The following is a 10,319-nucleotide window of genomic DNA, read 5'->3' as shown; positions in this document are numbered from 1 at the left end:
AAAGCCCTATGATAGAGATATACTTATATCCTTTTGTCTTTTAAATAGACCAAGATCCACGAACGCGTATCTGTATTACGATGACAGAAGTTCGTGATATATATGAAAGAGCAACTTTGATCTTTTCTAATGTTGAAATGACAGCGACGTGTAATATGTCATACAAAATCATTGATTAAATTTCATGAAAATAAAATTAGACCATTTCGACATGTTATCATATATACCAACCAGTCAAAAAACTACTCTTACGCTATATAATAATACATATACATATATATATATATATATATATATATAATGTATGTGCATATATATATATATATATATATATATATATATATATTAGACGGGAACATAGCGTATAGTCGGATGTATGAGGGCGCTAGAGTTGGTAGGGATGACCTGTGAAGGTACCATCATAGCAAAATCGACTGAAGGGAAGAAAGCGAAACGAGACGGTAGATGGCAGGGATGATTTGAATAGGAGGGGATAACCCCTTGATTTAGCTGAATAGGGATGGCAGAATCGCGAGCAAGACGGAGAGAGAGAGAAGTGTAATCCCACGAAGCACTGCTAGCCGTGTGTCGCACTAAAATGTGACTCGGGGTAGCATCGGAAACCGTGTGTGTAGAGAGGGAGGGAGTGTGTGAGAGAGAGAGAGAGAGAGAGAGTGTAAGGGGGTGAAAATACAAAGCTAGAGAGAGAGAGAGAGAGAGAGAGAGAAAGAGAGAGAAATCGTGTGAGCGAGTGAGATAGATAGAAAGAGCGAAAGAGAGAGAAAGAGAGAGAGAGAGAGAGGGTAAAAGCGAAAGAGAGAGTAAGGGTGAGAAAGAAAGTTGCTTGTGCCGGAATTTCCATTAGTTTAGTGAAACTAGGAAGATAAGAGAATAGCAGAGGAAACGGATTTAGGCTTAGGAAAGAGGAGAAAGGTGATTGGACGCTTGAAAGGTGCTCGGGATCGGCAGTAACGATTCTCGGGAAAACGCGATCGGTCCGTCGTGTTGTAACAGAATCTTCCTGAAGATTAACGCCTGTGGTGCCGCTGTCAACAATACATATCATTTTATCCTAGTTTGCAGAAATGTTATCTTCGTGTGAACGATAAAGTATTACTTGGTGAATGATTATATGAAGTAACACGAGAGGTGAATTGCGTGATTTCGAAGAAGCTATATTAATTATAATAATAATAATAAAGAGATATTTATATATATATATGTACATGTATATGTGTATGTATATTTATATATATATACATATATACATTTACATATTGTACGTATAATTAATAAAAAAAAAAAAAATTAAAATTAAAAAATATATATATATAAGATAATAGAAACGGTGGTGTGCCTGGCTCAACGAGCATCGTGATTATATATCTGTTGTTAATTATTAGTCATATTTCTTTGATGAGAAAAAAGAACATTAGGCGCTAGCGGAGAATCAGAATAACGAGAAAAGTATTGATAATGTATAAAAGAGCGCATTAAAATGCGATGAAACCTCTTCTCTCCGATCGTTATTAATTCTTTCATTTTTTGTGTAATATTGCTCGTGGACTGTGATCCTTTCTATCGTGGAAACAAAGAAGAATTCTTCACATTATTCCTGCTAAGAAAAAATCGGAATAACCAGGTAAGTCATCAGTGACATTTTCCCTTCCTCTTTCCTATTCTTTTTGTCTTTTCGTCCTTGATGACTTCATCACTAGTCTATCTACTATATGGGATAATACGAATGCTTTGGAAATCTATGTTACGAATTTGCTATAGTAAATGTAATCAATATTTTATTTTGTATCGTATGCTCTAGAACGCGATAATTTTCATTCAATATTTCATTTTCATATTACATTGTGGCTTGGCTTAATTTGTGCAACACGTTGTTCAATGAATAATAAATCTAACGTGAAATCATATTATAGCAAAATATATAGTTCCCAGTTATAGATTGGATAGAAAGAGAGAATATTTAACGCATGTCTCTACGTTTCACGAAGGGCGGGGTAAATTTGACGATACCGAAAGGTTGCATACGAGGTTCTGTCGTTGCAGATCAATGTAGAAACAAAAAATTTCGATAAATATGTATTGCATCCTTATTTGAATAAGTTTCTTCTCCTTTTTTTTTTCTTCTTTTCATTGACATTATATAGGTTACGTAAAATACTCGATACATCGAGAAAAAGAAAAATAAGATGTGCGAAAAATAAAAGAAAATAATTTTTTTCTAATATTTTCTAATCAGAACTACATTCTTCGAACGTTTTTAATCGAAATAGAATAATTATTATTTAAAATAATGTTTCACCTGAGCATTGAAAATGAAAAAAAAAAAAACAAGAAAATAAATATTCGAATCGACTCGCTTTACTTTCTTTTCCTTTTTAACTCATTTTTAAATTATTTTCATATGAAAATATTTTAATTTTATTATTACGATAGTACATATATGTATAGTTAGCTATTTTTTTTATCCCAGATAAACAAATCGTGACGTACCTAGTTTTCATAGATACCGGCAGCATTGCCGTTGATCGATCTGTAGGTTTCAGGGTTATGTTATAAGGTCTCTCTCTCTTCTTTCTCAACTCGAGTGCAGCTTAGAGTTTTTTCAAGCTAAAAAATAAAAAACCAATATTTTCTTACTTTTCATACAAATCAATATCGAGCATAATTAAAATTTTTAATAATTTAATAAATTATAAATTGTAATAAATTAATAAAAAATTATTATATAGTGTGAAAGAAGAAATATTTTTTTTTCAAGCATTCTTTTTTCCTTATTATTTTCGTACTTGCGAATGATATTGTTTATTTATTTCTTAGTTTCTTTTTTTTTATGTCCAATGCAATATTTTATCTAGAAGAAAAAATGGACAAAATGTAATTATAAAATAGAGATATATGTCATGCTTAATTATACATAATTAATTTTTGTGTTTAATTACGCATATTTTATATTCATAGTGATTTGCATTAATCTATTTAGATATAATTTGAAATTACTATTAAATCACCTAATACATTATCGACGAATTCTTGTTTCACGAAATGTGTTAATTATAGATATATGTGTATGTGGTTATATATATATATATATATATATATATATATATATATATATACACACACACATACACACACAGTCATTGATACTAACGTACACTAAATAATATCTCGTATATGCCCCTCTTAAGCTCGCATTAAAGTCTCCTGTTAATATTTCTTTTTGTTTCTTATGCCTTTTTAATCATTCATGCATGATTTGTATATATAATATATATATATATACAAATATTATTTATAATATAATAATATATTAATATATATTTAAACAAAATGAAACATAGTATATATATAATATTGATAATATAAATATAATAAATTTGTAGAAAAATGAAGCTCGATTTTATGGACCGAGAAAAGGGGTTGGAGCTTTTCGGCAAGTTAATAAGAACAAAAAATATCGACCGTTTACAAGAAGAACAAACGAAAACAAGTCCAGAAGCATTGAATACAGCCGATCCGAAGCAGAAATTACAGGTAAAAAATATATTTCTTTCTCTCTCTCTCTATTTTTTTTCTCTCTCAATTAATTTCAGCTCTTCGGACAAATTGCAAATGAATTTATTTATTGAGAGTAATTAAATACGATAGATAAATTACGATCAAAGTTGACTTATCCAATAAATTGATATGAGTAAGAAATAGGAAAGAAAAGAAGTAAAATGAAAAATGAAAAAAAAAAAAAAAAAAGAAAAAGTAATGTTACATATGTATATACTATGTACATATAAATACTTTTAGCCTGACTTTTCGAGCTAATAGATTCTTAGACCTACATACTTAGATCTATGCGCGTCGTGTGGGTATATGTGCCATTCGCACCAGTACGTATTGATCTCGGTTATTTTTAACTAAAATCTTTTTATTTTCTTCTCTTTTTTTTTTTTTAATATCCATTATTGCGTGTAAGCGTTGCGAAATGCGTATATTGTGCGTTACTACTCGCAATATATCTATCCAACATATTTGCGATTTGTTAAGGAAGATAAAAAAAAAAAAGAAAAAAAAAAAAGATACTTCTTAAGTTTAAGAGAAAATAACGGAGTAGTGTATAAATATTTTAGAAGTGTCTGACTACTCTGGACCTGACGTCTTTAGGAGTTGGTTCCTGCGTCGGGACGGGGATGTATCTAGTCGCAGGAATGGTTGCACACAGTGTTGCTGGACCTGGTGTCGTTATATCGTTTATTATAGCTGCTATTGCTTCGATTTTTTCTGGTAAATAATCTTTCTTTTCTCATTCTTTTCTCTTCATTTTTAATTTAATCGCTTAGAGAGAAAAAAAGAAAAATAAGCTCACTGCGAGAAATTTTGATCTATATCGTAATCGTGCAATTATATTTTTAGGAGCATGTTATGCAGAATTTGGAGTAAGAGTGCCTCACACAACTGGCAGTGCTTATATGTACAGTTATGTGACAGTAGGCGAATTGATAGCATTTATTATCGGTTGGAACATGGTACTCGAATATTTGATAGGTACGAGTGCCTGTGCTTGCGCCCTTAGCGCTTGCTTGGATGCTCTATCGAATGGTGCAGTCTCTGGAGCGATAGCTAATAGCGTTGGTACCATATTTGGTGAGTATAAGAAAGAATTTTTTTTCTTTAAAGACGTATGATATTGACATGGTGATTAAAGACGTATTGATTTTTTTTCGTTCTTTTCTTTTCTTTCGCATCTCCATCACCGTAACCTATTTCTTCCTTTGACTAGAAAGAAGAATAAAAAAAAAAAAAAAGAAAAAAAGAAAAAAGAAAAACAAATCTACACTCGCTCGTTCGTCTTGAAATTCATTAAGATCTGTCGGTAGCACATGTCCTCGAAGGAAGAAATCGATTAGGACGGAGAACGTAGTAGAGCTATCTATGTACCTTGCCCTGAATCCTACTTTACCTATCCTATCGTATTAACAATTAGATACTATTTCACTCGTCTTGACCTCCTTCAAATAACTAATACAATGAGCGATGAATTTTGCATAAAAGGATTTGGTAAAAGAACCTTTTAAACGAGTTCGATGAAGATCGAGATAAAACTTCGAAGGATCTTTTCTATTAATAGTTATTCCGATCATCACTCAGCGAGTGTTTCTTTTTTTCTATTTTTTTATTTTGTTCTTTTTTTCGTATTAAAACGTGACTCGATATAGTACAAATCGTTAGTTGGTTAGTTGGGTTGTAATCGTGGATGAAAGGAATAAGGTTGTGCTCCACTTATGTACAATTTCAAGCTTTACACACTCGACCGCGATCTGTAGGACATAATCGAAGTTATAAAGTGAAAAACACGTGCCATGAATCACACGTGTCCGCAGTACATATACACCCATTAACATGTATATCTATGTATTTACGTAGGCGTAAAATAGTTCACACGTATTCGTGCGGATATCAAGTACCTATTTCTCTATACGTAGAAAAGAACATTATTGTTTCCTCGTTTGTACAACGAATGTAAAGATCCTTCTATATCTATATATGGTCTATATTTATATCTATAATAGATGCAATTGAATTAATTCACTCATCGACTTACGAATCGTCCGCGAGAAGGAGAAGGAAAAGGAAAAGGGGAAGGACGAAAGGGTGGCCGAAAGGGGGATGAACGACAAAAGGATGCATGGGACGGGGCGCTTGCGCGGATCTAGTTACGGCACCTGTGGACCTCATCGATCCGAACTTAGTTCCCAAACCAAGCACACACTTGGACGCTTTTTGACCTATCCACCTGTGTCACGATGAGAGCTTTTTTATTATTAGTTTTTTTTTTCTTTTCTTTTCTTTTAATGTTCACCTCTTCCCTTTCATTATCCTATTCTTTTGTATCTTTTATCTTTCATTGAGGTGGACCTCAGCGAAAATGATTTCATGTATCACTTCTTATGAAATTAGGACAAATTTTATATAAAAATGATAGAACATAATATGACGAATATTTAGTATCGTTATATGGATAGATTTATAATTGAATTTTTCTATTTTTATTTTTTTTTTTATCACACTAGAACGACCACCAGACTTCCTAGCCTTTGTCATAACGATACTGATGATGTTACTGATGGCAGCTGGCGTTAAGAAGTCTTTGGTGTTTAATAATGTACTCAATGCAATTAATCTCGCAGTATGGGTTTTCGTTATGGCAGCTGGTATGTTCTATGTTGACTCGACTAATTGGTCTGAACACAATGGATTTCTTCCCTTCGGTTGGAGCGGGGTAAGAGTTGAATGGGGATAATTTAATAATAAAAAATCAGATTTAATCATTTATCTCTGATTTTTAAGAGATCCATTCGTTCAATTTGTTTGTTAGGTATTTACAGGAGCAGCAACATGTTTTTATGCCTTTATTGGCTTCGATATAATTGCAACTACCGGGGAAGAAGCAACAAATCCTAAACGAAGTATTCCTCTTGCGATAGTTTCATCATTGATCATAATTCTCATTGCTTATGTTACTAGTAGTATGGTTTTGACTCTCATCGGTAAGAAAATGTAAAGAAATTCAATATAAAAAATCTCGCCAATAATTAATAATAATCATTTCTTCTTTTATAGTCCCATACGAAGAAGTTGATCAAGATTCTGCACTGGTCGAAATGTTCGGTTATGTTGGTGCATACAAATGCAAATATATTGTAGCTGTTGGTGCACTCGCTGGTCTCACTGTCTCTATGTTTGGCAGTATGTTTCCAATGCCTAGAATAGTTTACGCCATGGCTCAAGATGGCCTCATTTTTCGGTAAAATATTATTACCTTTTGTTTCTCGACAATGTAAGATCAAAAATAACGATAATTATCATTGTCTTTCTCTGATTATTTATCATAGATCTTTAAGCCACGTATGGCCAGCAACTGGTACTCCAGCATTAGCTACATTAACTTCTGGTCTTTGTGCTGCATTCGCAGCATTATTAATACAGTTGGAAGTTTTAGTAGAAATGATGTCCATTGGTGAGATATCAAACTATTATTATTTATCGCATAATTTTATGCATATATGTATATATTGTACGTGTTTATTCGTATTCTTTAACAAGAATAACGTTTTTAATATTTTGAATACAGGTACTTTGTTAGCATATACTCTCGTTTCTACTTGTGTCTTAATATTGCGGTATCAACCGCATACAACTAATTTAGTTGAACTTCTCCCTCAAAGTCTCCGTACACCATGTCGTTCTCCAACTAAAGAAACTCAAGGAAATGGACAAGTAACGTACGGAAAAGAGCTCAGACCAGATCAATTGACAACTGCACTTAACACTGCTCAAGTAGCTCAACCAGAACTTTTGACTACTAATAATGGACAGCGTATCATGGTAAGATATATATATACTTATTTGTATTATCATTGAAATAAATATATTTTAATAATTATTTCATCGATTGTTTTAGGTACGACGTGTAAGAAGGTGTAATAGTTCCTCCCCAGATTCTGACGACACTTATGGTGCAGAAGAAGACGAAGTTGGTTTAGGCAAAGATGATCAATATTTAGTTAGCGATAGAACGGAAAATAAATTTTACGGTAGTGTTCATGCGGCAGCAGCCGCCTCAAGTTGCGGAAGTACGCATCAATATCCTGGAAATACTCCAATCATAGGGCCGCCTTTAAATTATCTACAACGCCGACTACAGGTATATTACTTTGTTATTTTTATTTCTTTATTTATTAATCTTTTTTCTCGCTCCCCCTCCCAGAAATTTTTTTAATAAATGATATCGAAATATTTTTAATATCAATTTATATCGGAATCTAATATTTCGTTTAAAAGGCTGCACAATATCTCTGTCCTGCCATATTTCCATGGGTAGATAGAGGACCTGCCACTGAAGCATCGGGTCATTATGTCATGAAACTAGTCGGTATCTTATATCTGTTAATTTTGATCTTCGATATTATCATTGTATGTAAAATGGGTGAGTAATAATTGGTATACTAAATTTGATTTTGACTGATTTACAAGCTAATAAAAAACGTGATTTTTTATCTTCTGTGTGATTTTTATCTTTTATATGATTCAAGGTAATATGGACACTTTTACAACGATAGTATTGTTCATTTTGTTTTTCGCGATTATTGGAATACTTTTGGCTATCAGTAGGAAACCGCAAAACAGGTGATTAGAATTGGATCACAATATAAGTAGATTTACAATATTTTTTATAACACTGTATTCATGCTATTCATAGAAACACTATAATGTTTACAACACCGGGATTACCATTTGTTCCGGCCATTGCTGTAACAGTTAACATTTACCTCATCTTCAAACTTAACATCCTGACTCTAGTTAGATTTACTATTTGGATGATACTTGGTATGTGCTATTAAAAAAAAAAGAATAAGTATAGATAAAATTCGCAGATAACGGTTTTTAATATGGTATTCATTTTAGGCTTCATAATGTACTTCTATTATGGTATTAAACACAGCAGTTTGGAAGAAGGTAACGTTCAAGGGAACGCGGATGAAGTTGTTAATGAGTGTACAACGGGAAATATCGAGTTAACAGTTACCGATCAGAGACAGCCACATAATCAACAAGCTGCATATACGAACGTAGATCAAAATATTTATGGTGGACAGCAGCTTGATGCATTCGGTCAGCCCGTATTTGGAAGTACGAATTTTGGAGGTACGCCGACGAATTACACAAATCAATCGCACAGCCAATCACCAGGGAGCACTGCACTCTTCGTTCAACAAGAAAACTTTCCAACTTGGGACGATTAAAAAAATTTCTCGTAAAAAAGAAGAGAGAGAGAGAAAAAGAGAGACCGACACACACACGAACGCCTATAATACGTATACCTACATCAAATATATATGATTATTATTATGCCTGACATATATACACGACGAGTCTACTACCAAAAACAACAACAAAATACTTTGATAAACAATCGGAATTCAAATCTATGACAACACGATCGATTGGTAGTTACATTCGTTAGAAATATATACCTATTTCTAGCTCAGTATACTAACGACGATCGGTGGAACAGCAGCTACGGAGTTAATACATTTACGTATTTATCTTTTTTTCTTTTTTTCTTCTTTTTTGTTTTTTATTTTCATTTTTATTTTATATATATATTTTTCTTCTTTATCGCACACACACACACACACACACACACACACATATATATAAATAAAAAATGCGTGCGAATGAGATAACCTTCCTATACAAAAAGAAAAGCGATGCTTCATATAATAATTGTGAGTGCACTTGAAAGAATACGACTTAAAATTAATGCGACTGGCGCGTTTGTGCTATCTTGCTCTTACCTGAAACGTATTGGGGGCAATAATGTCATAAAATTTGTTTTCTAAACAAAATAAGAAGAAGAAGGAGGAACGGTGTCTAATTCTTCTCTCTCTCTCTCTCTCTCTCTCTCTCTCTCTTTCTCTCTTTCCCTCTCTCGCTCGCTCGCTCGCGCTCTCTCTCTCTCTCTCTCTCTCTCTCTCTCTCTCATTTATTCACTCACTTATTCTCACTCTCTCTTTCTTTCTCTTTCTCACTTACTCAAACAATTTCGATTGTGACCCAAAGTTTTATATTGTTAGTACTATTAATTTCTCTTAGCCATTTGGTATTTTATCGGCCGTCAAAAAATATGTTTGATGATATGTTATCCCAAAACATGCAGTTTATACAAGATTGTTGATAAAGTATTATTAGTATATAATGGAATTATAATAATAGGAAAAAAAAAATAAAAACAAGAAGATTTTTCAACAATCTTATTAAGATCGAAAAGGGTGATAGAAATTAGAGAATAGAAAAATGAACTGTGGTAAAGAGAAAAATACCAAAACACAAAAGAGGATACCAAAGCTAAAGAAAAAAAGAAACAAAAGGAAATGTTTTCTGACAATGAGAATACATCTTAATTATTACTAATTAATATGTAAGTTAAACAAATGATTACCTATGTATTAAATAAGTTATAGAAAAGATGAGATGAAAAAAAAAGCAATGGTAGTAATACGACAGTACATAAAAAGTGAAAGTAAAATAGAGGAAGAAAACGAAAAAATGGGGAAGAGTAGAGAAAGTGACTGTGAATGAGTGAATGATGGAAAGGAAGAGGAAAGATCGAGATAAATAGAAAGAGGAAGAGAGAGAAATAGAGGGAGGGGGAAGTGGTAGAGGGAGAGAGATAGAGAGGGAGAGAGGAAGAGAGGGAGAAAGAGAGAGAGGGAGAACAAGAGTAAATATAAAGAAAAGAATAGACG

The 10,319-nt window shown here is 32.7% G+C and overlaps 1 protein-coding gene across 12 annotated transcripts in view; it reads left to right on the top strand.

The window, feature by feature from the left end:
- The first annotated feature begins 569 nt into the window (after positions 1-569).
- Positions 570-10,319, top strand: part of LOC127068210 (probable cationic amino acid transporter) — a 13,341-nt gene continuing 3,591 nt past the window's right edge. The window contains exons 1-16 of one of the 12 annotated variants that reach the window (XM_051004039.1): positions 570-933; positions 1,077-1,149; positions 1,599-1,642; positions 3,402-3,552; positions 4,140-4,293; positions 4,423-4,653; positions 6,081-6,289; positions 6,386-6,557; positions 6,631-6,814; positions 6,903-7,027; positions 7,142-7,395; positions 7,472-7,714; positions 7,852-7,996; positions 8,103-8,196; positions 8,270-8,397; positions 8,476-10,319. The exon at positions 8,476-10,319 is cut by the window's right edge and continues 3,591 nt beyond it. In XM_051004039.1, the coding sequence (XP_050859996.1) occupies positions 3,406-3,552; positions 4,140-4,293; positions 4,423-4,653; positions 6,081-6,289; positions 6,386-6,557; positions 6,631-6,814; positions 6,903-7,027; positions 7,142-7,395; positions 7,472-7,714; positions 7,852-7,996; positions 8,103-8,196; positions 8,270-8,397; positions 8,476-8,813 (2,424 nt within the window). In that variant the 5' untranslated portion in view covers positions 570-933; positions 1,077-1,149; positions 1,599-1,642; positions 3,402-3,405 and the 3' untranslated portion in view covers positions 8,814-10,319. Of the gene's footprint in view, positions 1,150-1,336; positions 1,643-3,401; positions 3,553-4,139; positions 4,294-4,422; positions 4,654-6,080; positions 6,290-6,385; positions 6,558-6,630; positions 6,815-6,902; positions 7,028-7,141; positions 7,396-7,471; positions 7,715-7,851; positions 7,997-8,102; positions 8,197-8,269; positions 8,398-8,475 lie in introns of all 12 variants that reach the window. The other 11 variants (XM_051004038.1, XM_051004037.1, XM_051004036.1 and 8 more) reach the window with 11 other exon arrangements.

Source organism: Vespula vulgaris, chromosome 12, assembly GCF_905475345.1.
Source record: "Vespula vulgaris chromosome 12, iyVesVulg1.1, whole genome shotgun sequence".
Classification (NCBI taxonomy): Eukaryota; Metazoa; Arthropoda; class Insecta; order Hymenoptera; family Vespidae; genus Vespula; species Vespula vulgaris.
The sequence above is the reverse complement of the archived record's forward strand: the minus strand, read 5'-3'. Positions and strand labels throughout refer to the sequence as shown.